Genomic DNA, 27,132 nt, shown 5'->3' on the forward strand with positions numbered 1-27,132 from the left:
CTTCTCTGATTGCCATGGCTAGGGCTTCCAAAACTATGTTGAACAAAAATGGTGAGAGTGGACATCCTTGTCTTGTTCCTGAGCTTAGAAGAAATGCTTTCAGCTTTTCACCATTGAGCATGATGTTATCTGTGGGTGTGTCATATATGGCTTTTATTATGTTGAGGTAGGTTCCCTTTACGCCCACTTTCTGGAGAGTTTTTTTTTTCTATCATAAATAGGTGTTGAACTTTATCAAAAGCTTTTTTACATCTCTTGAGAGGATCATATGGTTTTTATTCTTCAATTTGTTAATGTGGTATACCACATTGATTAGTTTACAGATATTGAAAAATCCTTGCATCCCTGGGATAAATCCCACTTGATCATGGTGTGTGATCCTTTTAATGTGGTGTTGGATGCGGGTTGCTAGTATTTTGTTTAGGATTTTTGCATCTATGTTTATCAGTGATAATGCCCTGTAGTTTTCTTTTTTTGTGGCATATTTGTCTAGTATGGTCTTCATTTTTTATTTATAATTTATACCCCACATACTTTTTGAAATATTTGAGCATATTATAGCAATAACACATCTGACACAGAGTAATTAAAATAAAAATAAAGGCAGTTAGTAATTAAGAGAAAGAGAAAAAAGGAAGTACCATGCACCTCTAACATGAAATGATCTAGCTACTAAAGGTGCTTGTGAAGGAAGCTCAGAGAAATAATTTTCTGACAGTAATCATAATCATAATAGTTAATTCTTTGCCATTTGAGCACTGTGCTAAATGCTTTACATGCATTACCTCGCTTGATTCTTATAACAGCCCACTGAGTGAGGTTAGTCTGTGGTATTTTCTCCATTTCACAGCTAAGGAAACTATAGCACAATGAGATTACATCATCTAACCTGTAGTCAGGTAGCTAAGAAGAAGTGGAACTAGGCAATTTAATTTTACAATCCATGTGCTTCTCTCTAGTATGTCCATTGATGTAGAATGATTTACTGGATGATAAGATTATACTATTAAAAGAAATAATAAGATTTTGTCCTGGACCTTTGGGGGTTCAGTCTGAGTTTTTAAAATTTGTTCATGGTGAACATAGAGCAAAATGCTATCTACCATTTTCCCAAAACTCCAACTATGTTTTGGCATCATGGAGATTTGTGTGACTTGCCATATATGTTGTTGTCTATTGGAAAGAAAATATCATATCCTAGGAAATCTGATAAATCTTCCCCTAGCTCTGATTCTCATATTCTGGGAAATTATTCTAAATAATGAATGCATTGTATAAGGCATAGACCCTCATTTTTTTGAGGCTGTCTTTATTATCATGAAACCTGAGAGTAGAGGATTTTATCTGATTTGGGAGAGACTTGTAGCTGTAAAGTCTTGAGCAGAACTGGGAAGGGAGGGACTCTTGCTACTGGCTGCATTTTCCAATTTTCTTCTCACTGGAAACCCCATCAGAGGGCATTTTCTTTCAAAATGCTTCCTCCCAACTCCTATCCTTCCAGACTTCCAACTTTCATGTTTCTAATCTACACAGAAGGAGAAGAGGGAACTAATTATGACATAAAGTAAGACCCAGTGTCCATCAATCAAGGGCTGTGGCCTCAGTTACTCCACCCAGAACCCTCTGTTGCCTGCAGCTCAGTCTTGGCCCCTCTCTGACTCTACTGCTTTCCACACACAAGGTGACTTTTATGATGAACAGTATAACCTTTTGTGGTGTAATGGTTCATCATTTCACTGTGAATCATACGAAATGACAAAATATTTGAGGGTCATGTTCTTCCAAAAAAACGATGAATGATTCAGTGTCACTGTCAGAATAACAAATGGTTCAGATAGTTTATGAGTGAATGTGTTTTCAGCTGGAAGTTGGGGTGGAAGATGTGGGGAGCAGGTGTGACAGGAAGAAGAGAGGGAACAAGAAGTATTACATCCACTTTAGGAACCCTTGATCTAGTTTAATTCATAAACTGGAGGACTTTAGGATATTGCCTAGGATATCATCAGGCACGTGTTAAATATTGTTTACCAAAAATTTAACATAACATATACATTTGTCTTCAACTTCTAGGTTTATAAAAGACTTTAAGGGCTTTTTCTACTGCCCGTCCCTCTGCTATCACGCAGGGCTTTATGTCACTAGAATTCCTTGGAATTTTCAATCCAAGTACTTCTAATGGCTGTATATGAACAGCAACCTTCTGATAGGGGTGTGTGGGTCTGTATGTTGTTCAGAGTAGATTGCCATAAAGAAGAAAGTCCTCTTCCCCTTAATGTGTATGTGTGTGTGTGTGTGTGAGAGAGAGAGAGATGAAAATAATCCATTCCTTCTTCAAATATCAGGTAAAATTGATGTTCTAGAAATAAATGCTATGCATTGGCTTATGCATTGGCTTCTAGAGCACTACGCTGCCGTGTACCTATATTACAGTTTGAAAAGACTATTTCGAGCCATCCTGGACAAATTTTCCCCCCTAACAATGAAGAGGCAATTACATTTGTTGTCTGATTGTTTGATAGGGCTTAAGTTTGGATATCTTAATGTGCCATTTGAATTCTGAAAAGCAATGCATAGATAATTCCAAGCTGTTAGTAAGTAGTGAGATGAAACAACACATGAGGCTATTTTCTTTTCTCTATCTCATGTATCCTAATCTCCAAAAACCTGCTCAGCCTGTTCAACCAGTCGGATGTGCACCAGGTCAGGCTCCACTGTAGGCAAATTTACCTGGCCACCGTCCCCTGGTACCTAGTCACGTTGCCCGAATATCTGTGGCTTCCTCACAAAAGCCCAGTCACCACAGGTTTGTACAGTACAGATCTGTGCCATAGCTTGACAGCTGTGTGATGGCAGCACTCTCCTAATTGTTAGGGAAAAGGTTGGTAAACTCATTTGCAACAATTAACTGCTAATCAGGGAGTAGTTAATATTAACGTGTTATTCTGTTGCAGGATTTTTTTTCTTCCCTTGGGATTTCTCCAAGGATTTCTCAGAGGCCTGGTTTCCCCCTTCTCCTGTTGATTTTTCAGTCACCAGCTGTCTTTTTGCCTTGATAGCTAGAACAAGAAGCAATGGAGTACTTTATCATGGTCTGATCAAACAGCACCGTGAGCCCCTCTCATTGTATTGAGCTAAGAGTTACCATCAGCTTCTAACTACTAGTTCCTGGGGTGGGAAGGAGGAAGCTGACCCAGGAATTCAGCTGGGGCCCCTGAAAAGACAGATTTCATCACCATATCCACCCAACCACAATGGGAAAACTCTCTTTGTAATGCAGGTATCAGCAATGGAACCATCTTTCAGAATAATAGCCATCGTAAGTGAGCAGAAATAGGTATTTTTCCTGGGACCCTTAGATAGCCTACAATGGGTAATAGTAGCAATTGTCATATGTGGAAAGCCCTATAATTTACAAAGTGCTATTTCACTCTTTCACTTAATTATTATAATAGCCCAATGAGATATGTGTGCAAAGGAATAATGGGCACCATTATTATTAAATACAGATTTGAGAAGGAAAGAGAGAGATCTAGTGAGGTATCTAGTACATCATCCTAAAATGGCCCCACCACTGTTCTTGTCATGCCCGTGCATGTCAGTGTTCCGAGATGACTGGTCTGGGAAGTGTCTTTTGTTCAGATAAGATTAATTGTTATTTCTGCTGTAGTGGAGGTTTAGGAGAGCTGCCTGTTTTGTTTTGTTTTTTTAATTGAAGTATAGTTGAATTACGTTATGTTAATTACTGCTATAGGGCAAAGTGACTCAGATATACATATATATATATTCTTTTTCATATTTTTTCCATTATGGTTTATCACAGGATATTGAATATAGTTCCCTGTGCTATACAGTAGGACCTTGTTGTTTATTCATTCTATATATACCAATTTGCATCTGCTAATCCCAAACTCCCAATCGAACACTCTCCCTCCTCCCTCCCCCTTGGCAACCACCGGTCTATTCCTTATGTCCTTGATTCTGTTTCTGTTTCATAGATAAGTTAATTTGTGTCAGTTTAGATTCCACAAATAAGTGATATCATATAGTATTTGTCTTTCTCTGTCTGACTTACTTCACTTAGTATGATAATCTCTAGCTGCATCCAAGTTGCTGCAAATGGCATATTTCATTCATTTTTATGGTTGAGTAGTATTCCAATGTATATGTGTTCCACATCTTCTTTATCCATTCACCTGTCAATGAACATTTATGTTGTTCCCATGTCTTTGCTATTGTGAATAGTGTTGCTATGAACATAGAAGTGCATGTATCTTTTTGAATTATATTTTTGTCTGGATGTATGCTTAGGAGTGGAATCTCTGGATCATATGGTAGTTCTATTTGTAGTTTTCTGAAGACCCTCCATACTGTTTTCCACAGTGGCTGCACCAACTTACATTCCCACCAACAGTGTAGGAGGGTTCCCTTTTCTAGGAGAGCTGCCTTTAAACCCATAGAGAGATATGCATCTACTCCTGTCTTCTGGAGTTCAGTTCCACCTCTGACTGGAGTAGGGGTCTTAGGTGTGTACAAAGGACCAATGGTTCTTGAACTTTTTCACCCTGTCAGATCTCTCCTTATATAGAAATATACTTCACAGAGTTAACTCTCAAGTTCTGAAAACTAGCCTTTCTCTTTTAAGCCAGAGCAGCTCTGTCTTTGGCTATGGTCCCACGCTTCACACAGTGTCCGGCCTGCCATATGCTAGGTGGTGTCACTGTTTAGCAAAAAAGGATGCTGAATGGCTCTAGTTGTTTGGAACATTCTACTCACTTGGCCCTGGGCATTACACCGGCTTCCCATCTGCTTCTGAGTACAGCTCTTGGATCTAATTCCAATTCTGAGAGTAGGAGATGGTCTAAAACACACCCTCACTGGGCCCTGACTCAACATTGCATGCCCAGTGCTTCCTTCTTGTTGGGAAGTTATCATTCAATTCAGTAACTCAACCCAATTCATTAAGCGTCATGAATAATATGAGAATTATGTTCTAGTTGATAGTGCACTTAGAGTTAGGAGAACCCTATTACAACTAAAGCTATATGTCCCAGGTAGTATTTATTTTTCCCTCCAGATCTCTCTATCATCCTTCACCTTGCCCTTGGCTCCAGAAGGCTCCCTACTATGAAATTAATTAATGGCTTTCTGTGTTCTCAAGCTTACAGTTGGATTTAACTAGTGGAAGTACCTCAAGTGGCTATAGGAAAGTGATGTTGGGACATTTATTGCTCTGTATCCCTCTCTGAGCTTGCTTTGGGACAGGCGAGTCCCTTCACTGAAGGTCCTTGTCCCTCTCAAGACAGACTTCATTACAGCCCTCTTCTACCAGTTTCTGGTAACACCCATTCTTATTCTTTGCAGCCTAGAAGTGGTAACAGTTCTTCAGCTGTTACTAGACTTGAGACACTACATTACCCCATCTGCATGATCCCTTTATAAATAAACTCTCCTTGAATTATCCTAATTGGGTTTTTCCATCTGTTTTCTATAGATATTCTCACAGATACACTGTGTGATTTTAGGCAAGTCACTTCATAAGACTAGTTGCCTCAAATGTGATATGAGGGGCTTCAAGCAGATAATATCCCCTCCAGCTTGGCAATGTAGGCATTGCAAAATAAATCTCTTCTTCTGGACCTTCAGGTCTCATTGAAGAGATAATGTGTATAGCTGTGAAATGCAGAACAGGACTAAGTATCCAAGCAAAGACAATGCACAGTAAGTGCACTAAGAATTCAGAAAAGGGCAGGGTCGGTGTAAACTGAGTGGTCAAAGGAAACATGCATCTGCCAATAAAGTCTGTGCCAGCAAAGAACCATTTGTTGGTGGATTTTCTAACCTAGATCCACCATGGATATTGTATTCAAGGCTGTCCAAGGCAGAAAGCCTGTTATAAAGCTATCCCAAAGAGCCCACACAGAGCAGTCAGCCCTCGGTGTCCATGGGGGATTGGTTCCAGGGCCCCTTCCCGTACCAAAATCCTCAGATGCTCAAGTCCCTTACACAAAATGGTGACGGGCAGTCAGCCCTCCCACCCTCAGTATCAGCGAGTTCCACGTGGATTCAATCAACCATGAGTGGATGCAGAACTCACAGATGCAGAGGGCTGACTATTGGTAAATTTTAGATGAGGCCTCCTGGAGATGATTTATTCCTGAAACTGGACTCAGTCACATCCCACAATAAAATATGAAACTCTTAGGATTTCTTGAATTGAAACATTCTTTTTTAAAAATATAGGGAGATCAGGGGATGAGGAGTTGAAAAGACTGCAGGTTTAATTTTTTTTTTAATTTTTATTGGAGTATAGTTGATTTACAATGTTGTGTTAGTTTCAGGTATACAGCAAAGTGGATCAGTTATACATATACATATATCCACTCTGTTTTAGATTTTTTTTCCCATATAGGTCATTACAGAGTATTGAGAAGCGTTTCCTGTGCTATTTGATAGGCCCTTATTAGTTATCTGTTATAGATATAGTAGTGTGTATATGTCAATTCCAATCTCCCAATTTATCCCTTCCCCGTTTCCCCCCGGTAACCATAAGTTTGTTTTTTACATCTGTGACTCTATTTCTGTTTTGTAAATAAGTTCATTTGTACTCTTTTATTTTTTATTTTTTAGATTCCACATATAAGTGATATCATATGATATTTGTCTTTCTCTGACTTACATCACTCAATATGACAATCTCTAGGTCCATCCATGTTGCTGCAAATGGCATAATTTTGTTCTTTTTTATGGCTGAGTAATATTCTATTGCATATATATACCACATCTTCTTCATCCAGTCCTCTGTTGATAGACATTTAGGTTGCTTCCGTGTCTGGCTATTGTAAATAGTGCTGCAATGAACATTGGGGTGCATGTGTCATTTCAATTAATTGTCATTAATTAGCTGTATCTTAAATGTGTTTTAATCTGAAAACAATGCTATTTTTAATTTGGTATAGGCTCCTTTTCTTTTCTTTGATTCAAGGATATTAAAGACATACACACTGATATAAGAATAATACTCACCTTCATATCCAGTGTACAAGTTAAAAAATAAAACATTGCCAATACAGTTGAAGTCCATAGCCTATCCTTTCCTATTTGGATAGTACTTTATTCCCACCAAAGATAATCTCTACTCTCTGTCTTCCCCCACCCACCCCAATCAAGGGCCAAGACCAAGACAGACAAATTGCTTGGCCAACTCCCTTTTTGTAGAGTAGCCTCACTTTCATTGAAAGTATAAGGCTATAGTATAGCCTCAGAGGATTTTAGCTTTATGTGAATACTGTTTGCTCAGGTCCAGGCCTTTTTCCTGCTTATCTGTAAAACCCCAAAGCCCTGGGTTTTATGTATCCGTAAATGTCCTTATGACATCAACCTCATCACAACCCAGGTTGCCTTAACCTACTGGATTTTATCTATGCTTTGGTTTGGTTTTAGCCATTAAAGATTTTCTTAATTTTCCTTATTAGATCAGTTGTGCATCTTTTAAATAAAATATTTTTAAAATATATTTTCACATATTTCTCTTGTGGTAGGAGACTTTAAAAAAAATCTAGTTTACCATATTTTAAAATGCAGAAATAAGGCACTCTACTTAGATTCAAAGACTACTCATAGTGGAAGTTTGAAAACCCTTCTCCCTAAACTAATTATAAAAACAGAAAAACTTTCATAGCCAAGAAGCTTATTCAGCTAATTCAAAGCTGCTGCAATTCAAGTACATGGACAGTGAGACATGAATAGTGGAAAGTAAAATAATAGCCTTCTTGGCAGTAGTCTATAAAATTTTTAATTTAAAGTTCCTTAAAGGTAAGAACCATCCTTTTAAAAGCATTCATTTGAGTTTATTGCAGCTAGAACTTGCCTTATTTATTTTTTACATCTCTCATGGTGTTTAACATGTTCCTTTCACATTGCAGGTGTTCAAATGTATTTGCTGATTTCATTTGAACTGACTCTTCCAAGTCCAATGCAGAAACAAAATGGCCTATTATTTCGTCTTGTTCTGCCTGTTCTGACACAGAAATTGAGCCAACTCACAGCAATCCCTTCCTTATGCTGCATGGAATTTGTGACTTTTATGATCTAATCTGGGGCTTATTCACTTGCAAAGTATTTGCTTGGCTTGTATAAAATAAATAACTTCTAACTAGGGAGTTCTTTTAATTATTTGCAATCTTGTGTGATCGAATATTAGCTCCCTAAGTAAATTTAAACTCTAACAAGTCTAATACAATAAATAGCAGGGTTTATTGTGGTTACTTTTTGTTTGGTTTGGCTTGGTTTTTATATCAATCGGGGATCACTAGTTGAAAATGACTGGTTACCATGGGAAATCATTCCAACTTTCATTCACCAAAAGCTAGTGAGGACATGGAGTACATATATGATGACAATTTAAATCCAATCTGAATAGTTCCTACTAGAAGCCAATACAAATAGTCTGGCACAGTAAAAAAGATGTTTCAAACAAAAGAATTCCTTAAGGGTTATGACAGCTGTTTTAGATGTGTTTGTTTCTGTGTGTGCTCCAAACAGTGGGCATGCAAGCCCAGATAATATCAAGGCTTTGGGGCATGGGGGTGGGGAGGGATCTTTGAGTTAAGATCTTGTGTGTCTAGACACTTTAAGTAAGGACTGGTAAAAAAGAATATACATGAGGAAATAAAGATGTCAGGCATCAAAACTGTAACACGAAATGCCTGGGGGGCGGCTGACTGAGAAACCTACGGGATTAGAAGAGGGTCATTATCAGGAGGGAGAGGGAAAGGAGCTCATCGCCACGGTCCTTCTCCCCACCCACAGCGGCCATGACTCCTACAGCCAGCTTTAGTGTCTTTTACTTCTCTTAAGGTAGTTACACCACTCTGAGAGGGATCAGGAAGAAGTGATAAAGTAGAGAAGGAACAAAGACTGTTAAATCACCCCAAAAATGGGACTGCTGAGTTTCTGAAAATTTTTTGTAAAAAAAAATGGGAAGAAATTTCCTTTGTTGGATTTATATGAGGGCAAACTCAGAAATGAATACTAAAGGAGGAATTTTTAAAGTGTGTATTAGCATGTGGAATATGATAGATGCATATATGGAAGACTATGTAACATCTTGGAAAAATGTTGATGATATAATCCAATGCACTTGCTACACACAAATCAAAGTACTACATAAAATATCCATGCATGTGAATCCAGACTAAAAGGATATATGGGTACATGGATAGTTTTCTCTAGGGTAGCTCTCTTAGGGTAGGAAAATTGTATATCTTTTTTATGTTTTAATCTATGCCTTCATGTGATCACATTTGCTTTGCAGCCAATAAAATCAACATGTGTATGTGGGGCTATGGAGGAGGGAGTGGGGTGAGGCTGGTGGAGAGCAGGACCACCAGCCCCTGGATAAGTCTGTTTGTGTCATGGTTCCCATTTCCTTTGTGGTCTTATTTTTACCATGAGAGACTAAGAAAGATCTTGAAAGGCAGAGAATGGTTGTCCGCTTTTACATCTACTACTAGCCTGGTGCAGAACACATACTAGGTGCTTGTGAAATATTTACTAGTTTTCAGTTAATACATTTGAGTGTCACTGCATAATTTTTTCATTTCACAAATAGCAACATCCATTACCCATTTTAGATACAAGGGAGAGTCATGGATTTTTCATATGAAAGTTAGATAATACTATATGTTCATGATTAAAACTCTATATAACCAACACCATTGCAAGAAATAATGCTTTATAACAACTATGGGGTAAGTGTTTTGGTAATGTTAGTATAATTTATGTATGTATCTTCTTGGAGTAATGGAACAAAATATCATGTAGCATTAAGGTGATGCTATTTAGAATCTTCTTAGGTCCAATAATGGTACCTATTTTCTAGTTTTTATAAACCAGTGTGTATGTATACCACATCTACAGACGTTGCTTATTCTTTTAACTTTGCCATGAGTTTGGAAAGTAGAAGGAGGTATGTTGCTTTCTATACATCAAGATCTCAAATCTCAAGGCCGAAGGAAGAGAAAAGGAGATTGGAAGGAAAACCAGAAGAATAAATACTCTCCATGCCTCAAACACTTCTTTGATTAAAAAAAGATCCAGCTGTTGGCAAGTGGTGTTTTGTGAGGGCATCATAGAATCAAAGGCTTATATTTCAAGGAGATGTTCTTTCTGTAGCACAAACATGATTAAGGGTAATGTTATGTTATTTCAGATTTTCATTTCATAAAAGGAAAACCAATAGTGCCAGACACACAAGAACAAAGCTAAATAGGCTTCAGAGGCCTTCTGGCTCTTAAATCTAAGAGAATGTAATAATTAGACTATTTATTTGCCATGTTTCATATTTGTTTTCTTCTTAGAGGGAAAAACACAGTAGAGATTGTTCATTCAGAATAGTTGGTTTTAGTGATAGGGATTTGATTTTTTTTTTCCACTTGATTTACTGTTTTTTTTTTTTTTAAGCTCTTTATTGGAATATAATTGCTTTACACTTTTGTATCAGCTTTTGAGGTACACCAAAGTGAATGAGCTGTATTTATACATATATCCCCATATCCCCTCCCTCCCGTGACTCCCTCCCACCCTCCCTGTCCTGGCCCTCTAAGGCATCACCCATCATCGAGTTGATCTCTCTTTATTATACAGCAACTTCCCACCAGCTATCTATTTCACAATTGGTAGTGTATATATGTCTATGCTACTCTCTCACTTCTTCCCAGCTTCCCCTTCGCACCCCCCCCCCACCCTGTATCCTCCAGTCCATTCTCTGCGTCTGCATCCTTATTCTTGCCCTGTCATTAGGGATTTGATTTTATCTAATCTCCCTCTCTTTCCCTGGTCCATTTCCTCTGTCTGTTCAGGTAGCTAGAGCTGCTTCTTTGCTTACAGATATTCAAAGCTGCTCCAAATTCTGGAGTCTGCCACTACAGGGAGATTTTAGTGGAGAATTTAGGGAAGGAGGTGGCATTAAAAAGACATCAGTGTCTTAAACAATCACCTCCTAAAGAGGAGTGGGAAGACAGGGCTAACTGCGTGGCAACCACATCTCTCTTCCCAAATTTTTTCCTTTCCCTTATGATGTATATTCCCTGAATAAGACTGAATCTTCTTTGTGTCACCTTCAATGCCTGCTGTGCACGCTTAGATTTAGGTATCTCTCCCAAGAGAAGAGATGGTCATGGAGTAAGCTACCCTACACTTGAGTCCCCTACAGGTGATCTGGGTTGAGGGATACCTGTTGGTTCTGGTTCTTGATTTCAGAAGGAGAACCTACATTTGTAAGAATCTGGAATAGCACATGTGGAAGGAACAGAGCCTTCCAGAGATGGTGAGTCTTGGCATTGCTACATCTGGTACAGGAAAGGGAACTTATGGCCCAGGGAATCAATAAGGGAGAGGATTTTCTTTTTTTTCTCTCTCTCTTTTTAAATTAATTTTTATTGGCGTGCAGTTGCTTTACAATGTTGTGTTAGTTTCTGCTGTATAGCAAAATGAATCAGTTATGCATATACATATATCCACTCGTTTTTAGATTTCCTTCCCATTTAGGTCACCACAGATCATTGAGTAGGGTTCCCTGTGCTAAATAGTAGGTTCTTATTAGTTATCTATTTTATACATAGTAATGTATATATGTCAATCCCAATCTCCCAATTCATCCCACTCCTCCTTCCCCCCTTGGTAACTATGAGTTTATTCTCTACATTTGTGACTCTATTTCTGCTTTGCCACTAAGTTCATGTGTAACATTTTTCTAGATTCCACATATAAGCGTTATTATATGATATTTATTTTTCTTTGTCTGATTTACTGCACTCTGTATGACAATCTCTAGGTCCATCCATGTCTCTGCAAATGGCACTATTTTGTTCCTTTTTATGGCTGAGTAATATTCCATTGTATACATGTACCACATCTTCTTTATCCATTCTCCTGTTGATGGACATTTAGGTTGCTTCCATGTCCTGGCTATTGTAAATAGTGCTGCAATGAACATCGGGATGCATACATTCTTTTGAATTACAATTTTCTCCGGGTATATGCCTAGGAGTGGTATTGCTGGGTCATATGGTAGCTCTATTTTTAGTTTTTTAAGGAACCTCCATACTGTTCTCCATAGTGGCTGTACCAATTTACATTCCCATCAACAGTGTAGGAGAGTTCCCTTTTCTCCACACCCTCAGGGAGAGGACTTTAAAACACATTTATCTATCTAAGACACTCATGGATGCTGTGACAATATTTCCATTGAGTAGTTCTAAAAATTTATGGCAGCCATAGTGTTTGTACCTTTTGGGTGCAATTCTCATTCATTCATTTATTCAGCCAATATCTGATGAGAACCTACTACGTGCCAGGCACTTAGTGCTCAGAATTAATAATCTGGAAGTAACAATTAATAGTGATAATAAAATCTAATATTTGTGAAGTATTTTCTGTAATCCATGTCTAATGCTTATCATTTATTTTATTTTATACTTTTATTTGCAGATGGCATCATCTGTCCATTTATAGATTAGGGATATTGAGGTTTACAGAGATGGAAAGAGATTTCCAACAACAAATATTTGAGTATCTTTTATGGGCCTATTGCCATGCTAGAGATACAATAGTGAGCAAGACAGACTAGATTCTTATTCTCATGGAATTTAAATTCTAATGGGGATGGGGAGATAGACAATAAAAAAATAAGCAATTAAATAAAATGAAAACTTGAAGCTGGTAATAAATACTATGAAGAAAATAAAATTTAATTGTGTGATAGAGACTGACAGGCAGCAAGGCAGAGTGGGTTGAGTTAGATACTTTAGATATAGGAAGGTTTACTTAAGAAGTTGACATTTTAGCTGAGAATTTAATGAAAAGGTGCCGGCTATGCAAACAACTAGGGGCAGAGCAGAGGGAATAGTGTACACAAGGGCCAAATTGGAATGAGATTAGTGTATTTGAATAGCAGAAAGAAGCCTGGTGAGGCTGGAATGCAACAAGCAAAGGGAGTTGCATCTGGAGTGGTCTTAGGACCCTGAGCTACATGTTACTCAAGGCTCCTGGGAGTCTGATTTCTTTCGACTTCATGGAACATCTTTGAGGGCAGTGAATGAGGAAGAATCACAGTCTGCTGTGTAAAACAAATCTTCTTATGTTTCCTCTTAGGTAGATCACATCTCTCTCTTAGGTACAGATTGTCTTGTTCTTCTTGGACTGTACAGGCCACTTGGGAGTTGAAGCACAGCAGAATACCAGAAAAAGTGTGGTTTTCTTCTAATTCTTTCCTACATTATTTACCAGCGGACAGAGATCCCTTTGGAGTTCTTCTCTAGGATCCAACATTGTCAACAAAATATGCCATTTTTTCTCTCTAATCTTTGCCACATTGCTTTCATGAATACTACCTCCCATCTTTCTTGTTTAGTCCTTCTTGAGTCATCTTCTCCCTGACTCACTGCATCTGGTTGAGTGGCCATTATCAATCTGGAAATATAGACATTTGAAGGGGAACAGCTCTTTGGCTTCAAGGATAAGGAAAATGAGGCTTTCTTTTGCTCAGATCTGCTACTGCCTTTTTCTTGCGGCCAAGGACTTGTGTTTGGCTTATTCATTAAGATGAGCAGATTGATTTTTGTAGTTCATATGTAAGTGACCTCAAAAACTTATCAAAATAAATGTTTTATTATAAATATTATTAATAAATGTTTTATTAATAAGTAAAAAGAAAGATCAGTTCAGACTTTCTTCTGAGTGACGCAGCAAAGACTTCAACCAACAACCCACAACACAGGTGTGTGTGACATCTCCCCAAACTTGGAAATCACACAAGCAGAAGTGTGTACATCAACATGTATGTGCGTATACGTGTGTATGTGTGTCTGTGTGTGTGTGTGTGTATAAAGAAGTGGGAACTGGGAGTGAGGAAGCACAGGAAACTGAGGAAAGGAGATGGTGTAATGGGTATGTAGTTGATGAGCAAGAGGTGCCAACATTACCTTAATTTCTCACTATTCAAAGTGTGGTCCTTCAAACAGCAGCATTGATAATACCTGGGAGCTTATTGGAAATGCAGAATCTCATGCCGCACCTCAGATATTTACAAGATCCTCAAGTGATCCATGTGTACATTAATATTGCAAAAATATAGCCTTAAGGATTGCATACGCTTGGAGTATTATTCTCATCCTTTATCTTTGGTTGTTAATGATCTCTAGAAGATCATGTCCAGCTCAGGACTGAACTGCTATTTTATCAACCACAGATAGTTTATTACAGCATTTAACATGCTTTATAATAATGGTGATTTTCTTGCCTAATTCACCCCACTGTGATATGAACTCCACAAGGATGAATAGCATGGGACATTTGGGTCCACTTATATGTGAATTTTTTTCAATAGTAAATGCTGCAACATAGCATGATTCAAGATTGAGTCGGCAGATGCAGAACCGAGAATATAGAGGAAACAAGTACACAGAGAGCCATCTATAAGTTATACGTAGATTTTCAGCTGCCCAGAGAGTCGGCACCCCTAGCCCCTGTGTTGTTCAAGGATCAACTGTGTACTCTTTTACTTCCATGTCCCTGACCCAATGCATGGTATGTAATAGATTCTCAATAAATATTTACCAAATGCTCGATGCTATAGAGCAGGACATGATGCATAAGGAATACTTAACAGAAGGAACCCACCTTTCCTTCCCTTACTTGATAAATGCTGTTATTTTAATCTCCCAACAGCCCGCCTCTTCACCACACACAGAACTCCTATCACCATGGTGTCTTGCACACAACAGGTACTTGATTTATTAAATAAGTTAAATAAGAACTAAATGAATCCAGTCCCTACAAAACTCGTGCCACACACAACTTTCTGGAGTGGAGATGGAGATCAATGAATAAAAAGTACTTATCTGCATGGTTTAATTTTAGCCTGAAAGATTTATTGATTATCTCGAGAAATGTCAGAACAATTGAAAGAAATTTTGAAGAAAAAAATCAAGAGATTGGTAGAAATAAGTGCCCAAGCCACATATGCTTGTGGGTTTCAAACAAACTCAAAAGCAATACTTCATGTGTGATAGTTTCAGTTGCTCTAAGTATTCGGAAGAGCTTCAAAGTAGAATGGTACAATGGGAAGCACGTGAGAGATGAGTTTTGTTGTGAGAAAATGTGTGTGCAGGTGGAGGGAGGCAATTCGCTGTCTAGTTTCTGTTTTTGGAAATTACTTTATCTGCCTGTACAGTTTCCACTAGAGCAGGCTTTCTCAATCTTGTTACTGTCATAACCCCCCCTTATCCGAGGTTTCACTTTTCCAGGTTTCAGTTATCTGGGGTCAACTCTGGTCCCCAAATGTTAAATGGAAAATTCCAGAAATGAACAATTCCGAAGTGTTAAGTTGCTCAGTGTCCTGAGTGTTGTGATGAAATCTCATGCCGACTACTCTATCCCACCTTGGTAGTGAATCATCCCTTTGAGCAGGATATCCTGCCCATTGGTCACTTAGCCATCTTGGTTATCAGATAGGCTGTTATGGTATTGCAGTGCCTGTGTTCAAGTAAACCTTATTTTACTTAGGAATGGCTCCAAAGTACAAAAATGGTGAGGCTGGCAATTCAGATATTCTCTTGCTGTGCCTAACTTATAAGTTAAACTTTATCATAGGTTTGTGAGTATAGGAGAAAAACATAGTATATATAGGATTTGGTATATTCATGGTTTCAGGCATCCACTGGGTGTCTTGGAACATATTCCCTGCAGATAAGGGGGACTACTGTACAGACATTTTGGGCTGGTTGATTCTTTGTTGTGAGAGCTCTCCAGTGCATTGTAGGATGGGCAGCTGCCTCCCTGGCCCTCTAGGCATTAGATGCCAGTAGCACTGCCCCCCTCACCTGTAACAACACAAAGCATCTCCAGGTGTTGTCAAATATCTCCTGGATCAAAATTAAGCCTGGTTAAGTATCACTTCTCTGGGGAAACAGATGGGTCTATTGGTCTTTCTGATTACCTACCAATACCGCTGCTCTATTGATTTTCCTCTTAAATCTTTATATTTCATACATAGATTCTTTCTGGTCCTAGGACCTTTCCATTGAGGAAGCTGCCCTCACCAATGCTGTGTTGGCAGATTTAGAAGTTTAGGATACTGTTATCCTTGGCTTAGCAGCTCCTGTACACAGCAAAACCTCAGGGAATGATTCCATTTGAGTCTCTGCTGAGAAGGGTCCAGACAGATGCTGTAGTGGAGAGGAAAAATACATAGCTGAGCTGGTTTATGGGAAATTAGACAGTAATTTAGGACTTCTTTATTTCTTGGTGTCCCTTTTAATTATTTTTCAGACAGCCCTATTGACAGTCCTTAAAAGGAAATCCATATGAAAAAGAGGTTTAATAGTTTCACCAAGGGTGGCAGTTGGAGCAGGCTTTCTTTTCTGCCCCTTGACTGAAACACTGCTGCTCTAAACTACTCACTGTCAGCTCATCTATTCTATTTGGTTTAAAGAAACAACCCAGCAAGTTTAAAGAAATTGTGATGAATATTGAGCTTCTCTACTGGGAGGCATTAATGTAATACGGTTCTTAAATTTAGCATCTGGGATCCTGGATCAAAAGACCTAAGTAAAGAAAGCAACCTCCGTTACTTCAGCTCACTGTCTCTGAGATGCGCTGTAGGAGAAGGTTTTGCACAATATGAAAGATACAGATTTACCCAAGGGGAAAACACAGCATGATCATTTTGGTTTTTCTTTCACAAAAAGATTAATCTCAGTGTTCTGCAAGATATGTCGGGTTTAATCTAATATTAAAATTGTATTTCCCATACATTTATGTCAAGTGAAGTACAAATATTAAATTTCAAGTGTGTAGTTTTAAATTATCTGTTCAATTTTAGAAGCGTTTTTGTTTGTGATACATATTGTGCATTATCTCTGATGATACAAAATCTTGTATTGTCTACAAACCCCGATCGTGTGCTGGAGGACTGAGGCAAGATTGCGTGCCAGGAGTAAGGAGTGATCCTTATTCTTCAAGGTTTGGCTTTTGTCTCTGAAAAATCCAAATAACTGATCACTTTAATTAACGGGGTAAAAAAATTTGAGATTAATTACAGGTTGTCAAATAAGAACCAAGTAATTAATTTTGACATTTTTTTTCTGTCTGATTGACTACTGTGTAGTTACAATTGGAGAGAATTGACTGACTTCCAAATCAAGTAAAAGTGATTCGAGAATTAATATTATTTTCATAATCTGTGTATTTTCCCTCTTCCATTACAGTCAGAAACCAAAAGTAGGTTTTATTTATTAAGTCCTACCAGGAATGGGGCAGTACAGATCTCCCTGCAGAGATTATCATGTTCTGAGGTCAGAGTCCTATAAGCCATCAATCAGGTTTGTACCATCTCAAGGCCAGAGTCCACACAAAGAGTTGTGTTTAGGGATTTAGTACAGGGAACAGGGAATGGAGCTGGCTAATTAGTACTCTGGAGTCAACGATATTGAGGGAATACCAACAGGCAGACAGACTCAACACATAACCAGGTTCTGTTGATACTTTTATATTTAGTGGTCTAACATTTAGTGGTGACATTTCAGTATCCTGTGTGGGAGGAGGTCAAAAGAGCAAATAATTCCCTTCCAAGACTTGAATACTAGATAAGTTATCAAGGCAAAATTCCCATTAATGAAAGTGAGACAGAAAGCAAGAGAAATTTGTTGAGACATGCCACTCTATTGGCTGAAATCAATTCTATATCTTTTTTTCTAAGATTAAATCCATTCTAGAGGCTGAGGCAGGGTAATGCCTGTAGGGGAGGGTTGACTGGTAGTAGCTGGGATAAAGGGAATATTAATGGGAAGCTATGTCAGTGGTCCCAACAGGAAACCAGGCCATTGGCAATGGAATGGAAAAGAAGAGGCCATAATAGAGAGAGGATTTGGAGGTCAGTACAGTGGGCCTTTAAGACTGATTGAATGTGAGGTTTGAGGGGCAGGTAAGAATTTAAGATGAATCCAAGGATGAGATGGAAGGAATATGAGATAATTATGTGTGATAAGTACACACATAAAGGAGCAGGTTTGAAGAGGAAGATACTATGATTCATCTAAGACATAGTTTAAGGTTCCCATGGAACAATGAAATTTAGGTACCTGGTAGGCAGACAGGTCAGATGAGATGGTATCAATTTATTATGCATCTATTATAAGGCTTGAGGCCAAAGAAATGGATGAGATCATCCAAGGAAGAAGATTGGAGCAAGCTGAAGTCTTGAATACAACTTTGGATAACACTCTCTTGTAGCAGTTGGAGGAGAGCAAGAGACAGCAAAGGAGACTGAGAAGGGACAATTACAAGAAAGTAGAAAAACTAGGAAAGAGTCATGTCTAAAAGCTAAAGGAGGAAAATATTGTAAGAAGGAAGTATAGCAGTATCGAATGTTCCAGAAAGGCTAAACAGGATTCACTCATTCATTTACTCAACAATATTAACTAAATGCCCGCTAAGCTCTGTACTCAGATGTAGGAATGAGATCACAGAAGGCTGCTGAGTTTCTTTAGTAGCCATTGAGGATATTTCACAGAGGTTTTATATGACTTACAATCACAATAGTCTGATTACAGCAGTTAAAGATGGAACCAAAGTTAGGCAGAGAGAGCCAGGCTGTGCAGACTAATTTTATGAGAAATCTAAAAGGAAATGGTAAAGAAAAAGGGGGTCAATAATGGCCTAATCTGTAAAAATGATTTTTAGTCGAAGTAGTGATTTTACTTTAATAGCATATTCCATGTGAACAGTTTTGACCCATTGACTTGAATCAAATGTTTTTCTATTAATAAAGCTGGATACAGTAGTGGGCACAGGAGATTATAAGGCGTAGTTATTTACTTTGGGATAAGTTTAAAATCTAGATTAAAATCAATGTGTATTTCTGGGAAGGGATCGCAAGTGGAGAGCAAGATATAAAGATTGAATAAAAATTCAGGGAACACAATGAATATTAGTTACAACATCTAATAACAATTACTGGTTGATGAGAGGGTGCTACAGACTAGATGAACTGTGAATTCAGGGGAAGGGAAGACCACCACGAGTGAACTAAAGGTTTGCCACAGAGAAAGGAATACATGTAAGTAGCAAAAGAAGACTAGGAGTAAGACCTCCATGAAGGGAAGACAAGAGGGTCAAAGTCACTCAAGAACTCTGCCTCTTCCCATGGAAAGTGAAGATACTGCCACCTGCCTATCTGCTACCCTAGAAAAGGGCCTCAAAAACTAAATTACTCTTTCACTCCCTCATCCAGCAGTCTCCTTTTGGTTCACAGATTTCACATACATATGCTTCCCTACTCCTGTGGTGTGGGCCTTATAATGACAAAAGATAGCAAGATATCAAATAGGCAGGAAACCTGTTCCAAGAAAACAGGAGTCTTAAAACCCTTAGCACTATGCTAAATAAAACAGGAATGGAAAAGATAAGGAAAGGGAAATACAGAATGCCATGCATAACATTTTGCAGCCTGCAGAGGCCAGGTGGGGAGCAGGTCGTATACATATGGAGTCAGAGCCTGAATTCTAAGGTCAGGATATAGATATTGGAATTGCACCTTCATGGGCATGTCAAATCTTAGCTCATTGGGCCTTTTTGTTCTGAAGGTTCATAGATGAAATGGACTTGATACATTTTCTTTGATGTTTATGAAACCCATAATTTTGTAGAATTTGAAATGGAGCTGTGCCCAAACTGAGAGACCAACTAGAACTTCATCTCAAAGAGCTTTTATAAATAATGCTGGAAAGATGTTGAATGGAAGAGAGGTAGTACTTAATATACATAACAGATCATTTTTTTAAACATCGCAGAATGTAAATATTTAGTTGCTGTTCAAAGCAACAAGAAATGAGGGTAATTTTGATTGTTCTACACTTGCTAAATCTTAGACAAGTGATGGATAAGAACCTTATTTTCAAAAAATATTTACAAATCTAAATCCTGCAACTTAAATAATTTCCCTTCCTGCCCTCCCTCCATATGTGCTTTCACAGCCATCCCAATGTGTGTCTGTCTGGGTAATGTTTTTCTTAGCCACAAGTGAGTAGATGTTTTGTGACTAGGTATACCACCATAAGAAAATAATTGTAATTTCAGTTTTATAGTTATTTTACGGAAACTTCATGAACATGATTTCATTTCTTCCTTGTAAGAATCCTATGCAATAGGTGTGGAGAGTATCCTAATTAAGCAAATTGGAAAATTCAAAGCCAGAAGAGTTAACAATATGATGACTCTCCAGTGTTAAACTGTGAGTTAGTGACTGAGCTTGAATTTGAGCTTAGTCTCCCAACACATTCAGTGCTGTTTTCAATGTTCTCCATTGCTTAATTTACTTTAATATGAAGACCAGGCTGCACCAAGATGAAATTAAAGTATTGGCCAAGGCTGTAATCTCTTTTGAGGCTGAGGACCCTCTTGCAAGCTTGCTGATTGTTGGAAGAATCTAGTTCCTTAAGTTGTAGGACTGTGGCCCTCAGCTCCTAGAAGCTGCCCACTCTTCACTTTATAAGGAGGAAAACTTTTCCTCTTCCAACTTGGGTCCAGTGATTGGTGGTCTGCAAATTAATTAACAATAGATAGATTAACAGGAGAAAAGAGGATGTTTATATATGCATGCACTGTGTACATGCAGAAGAACTCAGAGACTAGTAACTCACTGAATAACCAGAAAGAAGAGGCTTACATACTAAACTTAACAAAAGAGGGGTAGATAGGGCTTCAGTAAGAGAGTATGGAAGATTCTGTCTTTTTTTTTTTTTTTTAGTTTTAATGAGCAGCTGAATTCACACTTCTGGTGCTAAACATTGTGATTGTTTGTTTTTTTCCCAATCAAGTAACTCCCTGGGAGGGAAGTCAATGGTAACTATGTTTTCAGAGACTCTGTTTAAGTTTAGATAATGTTTCTTTCTGTGGCTGCTGATTCAGATATATTCAGCTCAAAGTACTTTTTCATACCACTTTGGTGGGCTGCTAATCCCTTCAATGGCCACATGGTCCTCTCTACCACATTGCATTTTGTTTCTTAAGACCAACAGAGCACTTGCTGCTGCTTGTTGTCTCTATTTGATAAGCTTACCTGCTTAGGTTAGGTCCACTCAGGATAATCTCTCATTAATTCAAAGCCAACTGATTAGTGATCTTAATTACATCTGCAAAAAAAATCTCCATATGCTGGAACATAATCATCAGAGTTATGTCCCATCATATTTACCACATTCAAGGGGAGGGGATTATACAGGACATCTGTAACAGGGGGTGGAAGTTTGGGGGCCATCCTAGAATTCTTCCTACCATACCAAACGAGAGGATGAGAAGTTAAGTACAGTGCTATAAGAGACCATAAAAATGAGATGATCACACAGATCCCTTGTGCTGCTGAGTTAATAAAACGGATGCTGCATGCGAGCTGAGTAGACTAGATGACATCTAAGATCATCCATAGCAGAATGCAGAATGGAGGAACTCCACCTATACATTCGAGACAACTTTTTAAACCAACTTTATTTCTTTCACTTGTTATCCTAGCTGATACGTAGTATTCAAGCATAGAGAGATGCATAGGAACATTTTAATTTTTTTCTTTAAAAATTTTTTATTATAATAAAGTTTATTTTTATAAAATTGTTTATTATTTATAATTATAATAATTATAATAAATAATTATTAATTATTTTTATAATTTTTATTCTAAAGAGCTTTAAGCTCTTTATTGGAGTATAATTGCTTTACACTGTTGTGCCAGTTTCTGCTGTACAACAAAGTGAATCAGCTGTATTTATACATATATCCCCATATCCCCTCCCTCCCGTGGCTCCTTCCCACCCTCCCTATCCCAGCCCTCTAAGTCATCACCCATCATCGAGTTGATCTCCCTGTGTTACACAGCAGCTTCCCACTAGCTATCTATTTTACATTTGGTGGTGTATATATGTCAGTGCTACTCTCTCACTTCATCCCAGCTTCCCCTTTGTCCCCCCCACCCACCCCATGTCCTCAAGTCTGTTCCCTACATCTGCATCTTTATTCTTGCCCTGTCACTGGGTTCATCAGTACCATGTTTTTAGATTTCATATATATGAGTTAGCATACATATTGGTTTTTCTCTTTCTGACTTACTTCACTCTGTATGACAAATTCTAGGTCCATCCACCTCACTACAAATAACTCAATTTCATTCCTTTTTATGGCTGAGTAATATTCCATTGTATATATGTGCCACATCTTCTTTATCCATTCATCTGCTGATTGGCATTAATTTCTCTTCATTAAAATTTCAAGTTCTTATATTATGCAATTGGGTCTATAGACCTCAAATCCCCTCATTAACCCTACAAAGTTGTTATAGCTTGCATTAGTTAAGTATTGCTGTGTAACAAATTATCCCAAAACTTAGTCACTCAAAACAACACACAGTTTCTGTGGTCAGGAACCCAGGCAAATATTAACAGGATCAGCTGCTTCAAGGTCTCTCACAAGGCTGCAGTCAATATCCCACTGAGGCAGGATGTACTTCCAATCTCAGTGGCTATTGAAGGATTCAGACCCTTGAGGACTGTTGGACTGAAGGGCTCTGTTCCTAACTTACTGTTGACTGGAGGCCATTCCCAAATCTTTGTCATATGGGCCTATCCAACATGGCAGTCTGCTTCATCAAAACCAGAAAGTAGCATGATGGAAGTCACAATCTTTTGCAACATAACCTCAGAAGTGGCATCCCATCATGTTTGTGTTACTTAATTCACTAGAAATAAGTCACTAGATTGGGCCCACACTCAAGGGAGAGATGTGAATGACAGGAGGTCAGGGAACGTGAGGGTCTGTCTTACAAGTATGCCTACTGCCTGAATGAGGGAATGATGTAGCTGACTGAGGAGAAACTGGTAAAAGTGCTGTTTCTAAGAAATGAAAGAAAATAACCTCTTCCATTCCATTCACATATTCAGAGTCAGAGCGAAGGAACTTGACTGGGCTGGGTTTGTAATGGGAGTGGCCAGCTCTTGCCTGAGTAAAGTGGGCAAATCAGACCCAAAATTGAGAGGCTAAGTTCAGAATCAGAAGAGCAACATTAAGTATCAGGTCCAAGGTACGAGTTTGGGGCTATAGATAATAAAGGAATAAGAGGACAAGAGGACTGGAATACTGAGCCAGAGTAGAAGCAAAATATTAGGCCAAATAAGGCAGACAGGTTGCAGATTTAGACATTAACAAAGAAATAGTGCTTAGGCGTGTTTTGCTCATGGGCAGGCTCCCTGGTTTTAAAGACGCAGGACTGGGCCAGAAAATTTCTCTGTTGTTGAAAGTCATAAGGTAGTATTACTGTATTATTTTTTGTTTTGTTTTATGTTCAAACAAATTGAAAACTTAATGATTTAGAAGAAATGTTGAAATTGGGGAGGAACTACTATTCCAAATGAAATTAAAAGTCCTCAAAATACTCTTTCTTGGCCAATATTAGATTATGTATTTTCTCCCAAAATGCATAGAGTGTGTTTTATATTGATTGATAATTTAATTCTCCTCTTCTTTTTTTTTATGGATTTATTTTATTATGTATTTATTTATTTATTTAATTTTTGGCTGCATTGGGTCTTTGTTGCTGTGCATGGGCTTTTTCTAGTTGTGGCAAGCAGGGGCTACTCTTCGTTGTGGTGCTCAGGTTTCTCATTGCAGTGGTTTCTCTTGTTGCAGAGCACAGGCTCTAGGTGCTTGGGCTTCAGTAGTTGAGGCACATGGGCTCAGTAGTTGTGGCTTAAGGGCTCTAGAGCACAGGCTCAGTAGTTGTGGCACATGGATTTAGTTGCTCTGAGGCATGTGGGATCTTCCCGGCCCAGGGATCGAACTCCTATCCGCTGCATTAGCAGGTGGATTCTTAACCATTGCGCCACCAGAGAAGCCCAAGTTCGTTTTTTAATTTCTTTCTTTAAATACATTCTTGCTGTATACTAAATCATAGTAAATTTGGTTTCTTCATTTATATTAGCCATTGACTAAATAGCAACTAACAAATCAACATGCAGCAATTTCAATCCCTATTAAAATTTGCCAGTGCCAGATCCAAACTGACAGTTTTCCTTATCCAGAAAGTGCTGACATTTTCTTCCCATACCGTCTACTAAAGATAAATAGATCAGATAGTGCCAGATGAAATTAAATGTGGAATTTCTATATTGTTGAGTTACCTTTCACCATTTGAAAAGTTCCAATAATTCTGAGGAGTTATCTCCTCCAAATCTTAAAGGTTATGGTTTGCAAAGTATCAAAGTATTTTTCAAAATATTCTAACAATCCATCACAGTGTCTGATATCCATACTCTTGTGATTCTTGTGGGCTGTTTAATGCTAGACAGATATATAGATGCATAGAGGCACGTAGATGAGGATTGACATAGATATGGAATACAGACAAAGATAAAATTGCATCACTGAAAAATTTGCTTCAAATAGCTTATCAGTCAAAGGCCCTGAGGTGATGAGAATAAACTTAGAGGTGTGTGTGTGTGTGTGCCTGTGTGTGTGTCTGTGTGTGTTTGTGTCTGTGTGTGTGTCTGTGTGTGTGTGTGCAAGTGAGCGCGCACGTGTTGTGTTGGAAGAGTAAAAAATCTAGAAAAAGCTATGTCTCAATGGATGTAGATCAGGAGTGAGCAACAAGGTGTGAGGAAGCCTGAGTAGCAGATGGGGAATAATGACATCTGCCTTTTCTAATGTGTGAAAAATCCAGAATACATTAATTAAATTTTACCTATTTAGTCAGTCATGGTCAAGAATTAAACGAGGCTATGAAAAATAAAATTAGAACTTCAAATAACTTTTATTGGGTCCAGTAATACTGTAAATGGCACTCTGTACTTACAGGTAACTCATACACAAGTTCATTTCTACATTTCTGGAGGTTTGATATTTGTAACTGCTAAAAATAAATAATTAAATAGGTTCTTCCTAGGAAGAAATTCTGCTAAATTTGGAAGCAACTCCAAAGAGAGCTTTCTCTGCTGAGAGGAAGTATCTGTGAAGAAAATAGTCTATTAGTTAACTTTTAAATACTGTCAGTTGTGTTAACTTGTAAGAAAAAATAATTGTTTATTCAATATGTAAAAAGTATCTGACTTCATCTGCATCCACAATTGCCCAAATGCAGGGTCAAGAATGATGTTAAAATATCAGCACTGCGCTGTGCTCTTGCCTTATTTCTCTCTTGCTCTATTCCTGTGACCTCTTGTGCTTTCCAAAGTGTAGGAGGTAACACTAATCATCTACATGTGAAAAGGGCTTCTTTATTCATTGAAACAAGCCCACTGGGTTTAAAATCCACCCAAAATAGAGGGAAAGGGCAAGATTGTAGACAAAGTATTTGGGAACAGGTGAATCCCTATAAATTCTACTTTATGGTCACCTATGACACCTACATGGAAAATCAATCCTAATAAATACATTACATTCTTGATTTACAGAAGTAGAAGATGATCTTTTGAATTTTAAAATATCGATTAGATGGGATTTTTTTGATATCATTTTACAAACCGTTTGGTCTGTTCAAGACTTCTGTGTACTGCACTAGGTTATAAAAAAAAAAAGGACACTTCTAAGACATTCGAATGAACTAGGAAAATATTCCTTAGTATTTCCTTTGGCTCATTTGAGGGAGAGATATGGACCTGGCAAGAGGGAAAGAAGTCGGGAAGGACAAAGGACAAAGGACTGAAACGTAACCACATTGTACCTTGTTATTCTCCTAGGATCTCATGATTCCTTCAGCTTCTACATTGATGAAGCCTCTCCAGTGGGGCCTGAACAGCCAGAAACTGTCCAGAATTTCGTCTCTGTGTTTGGAACTGTGGCCAAAAAGCTGATGCGGAAATGGCTAGCCACCCAAACCATGAATTTTTCCGGTCAGCTAGGAGCTGGGATCCGTTATTTTGATCTTCGAATTTCCACCAAGCCCAGAGACCCCGACAATGAACTCTACTTCGCTCATGGTCTGTTCAGTGCCAAAGTCAATGAAGGCCTTGAGGAGATCAATGCGTTCCTCACAGATCACCATAAGGAGGTAGTATTCTTGGACTTCAACCACTTTTATGGGATGCAGAAATATCACCATGAAAAACTGGTCCAAATGCTGAAAGACATCTATGGAAATAAAATGTGCCCAGCGATTTTTGCCCAGGAAGTGAGTCTAAAGTACCTGTGGGAGAAGGACTACCAAGTGCTGGTCTTCTACCACAGTCCAGTGGCTCTGGAAGTGCCCTTCCTCTGGCCTGGCCAGATGATGCCAGCACCCTGGGCCAACACCACAGACCCAGAAAAACTGATCCAGTTTCTTCAGGCATCCATCACTGAGAGAAGGAAGAAGGGATCGTTTTTTATATCTCAGGTGGTGCTGACCCCCAAAGCTAGCACCGTGGTCAAAGGGGTGGCCAGTGGCCTCAGAGAAACGATCACAGAAAGGTAAGTGTCCTTAAGTTATCATGGGAAAGTTTTTAGGTAACTTAACCCAAATTCAAAGAGCTAATACGTCATGGAGCTAGTTCATACCCACGTGTGTTAGTTTCCCAGGGCTGCCACAACAACGTACCACATACTGGGTGTAAAACAAAAGAAATTTACCATCCCTCAGTTCCAGAGACTAGAAGTCTGAAATCAAGGTGTCAGCAGGGCTGGCTCCTCCTGAGGGCTTTGAGGGAGAATCTTTTCCATGCCTCTCCCCTAACTTCTGGTGATGGTTGGCATCCATTGTGGTCCTCAGCTTAGAGATGCATCACTCCAATCTCTGCCTCCATCTTTACAGGGCATTCTTCCCTGTTTCTCTGTCTTCTCTCCTCGTAAGGACACTAGTCATATTGGATTAGGGCCCACCCTAGTGATCTCATCTTAACTTAATTACATCTGCAAATGCCCTATTTTCAAATAAGGTCACACTTCCAGGTACTGGGGATTAGGACTTCAATATGTCATTTTGTAGGACATAGATCAACCCACAGCACCATGTTTTTTTTTTTTTTATTTTGTTTTTTTTGTTTGCTTTGTTGTTTTTGTTTTTGCCACACCACACAGCTTGCAGGATCTTAGCTCCCCAACCAGGGATCAAACCCGGGT

General features: G+C 38.5%; 1 protein-coding gene across 1 annotated transcript in view; it reads left to right on the forward strand.

Moving 5' to 3' along the window:
* The window catches only part of PLCXD3 (phosphatidylinositol specific phospholipase C X domain containing 3), a 155,031-nt gene that overhangs the window by 76,593 nt on the left and 51,306 nt on the right, over positions 1 to 27,132 (forward strand). The window contains exon 2 of the mRNA XM_057710137.1: positions 25,776 to 26,484. Coding sequence (XP_057566120.1) covers positions 25,776 to 26,484 — 709 coding nt within the window. The remainder of the gene's footprint in view (positions 1 to 25,775; positions 26,485 to 27,132) is intronic.

This window comes from Hippopotamus amphibius, chromosome 15 (genome assembly GCF_030028045.1).
Source record: "Hippopotamus amphibius kiboko isolate mHipAmp2 chromosome 15, mHipAmp2.hap2, whole genome shotgun sequence".
NCBI classification, from domain to species: Eukaryota; Metazoa; Chordata; class Mammalia; order Artiodactyla; family Hippopotamidae; genus Hippopotamus; species Hippopotamus amphibius.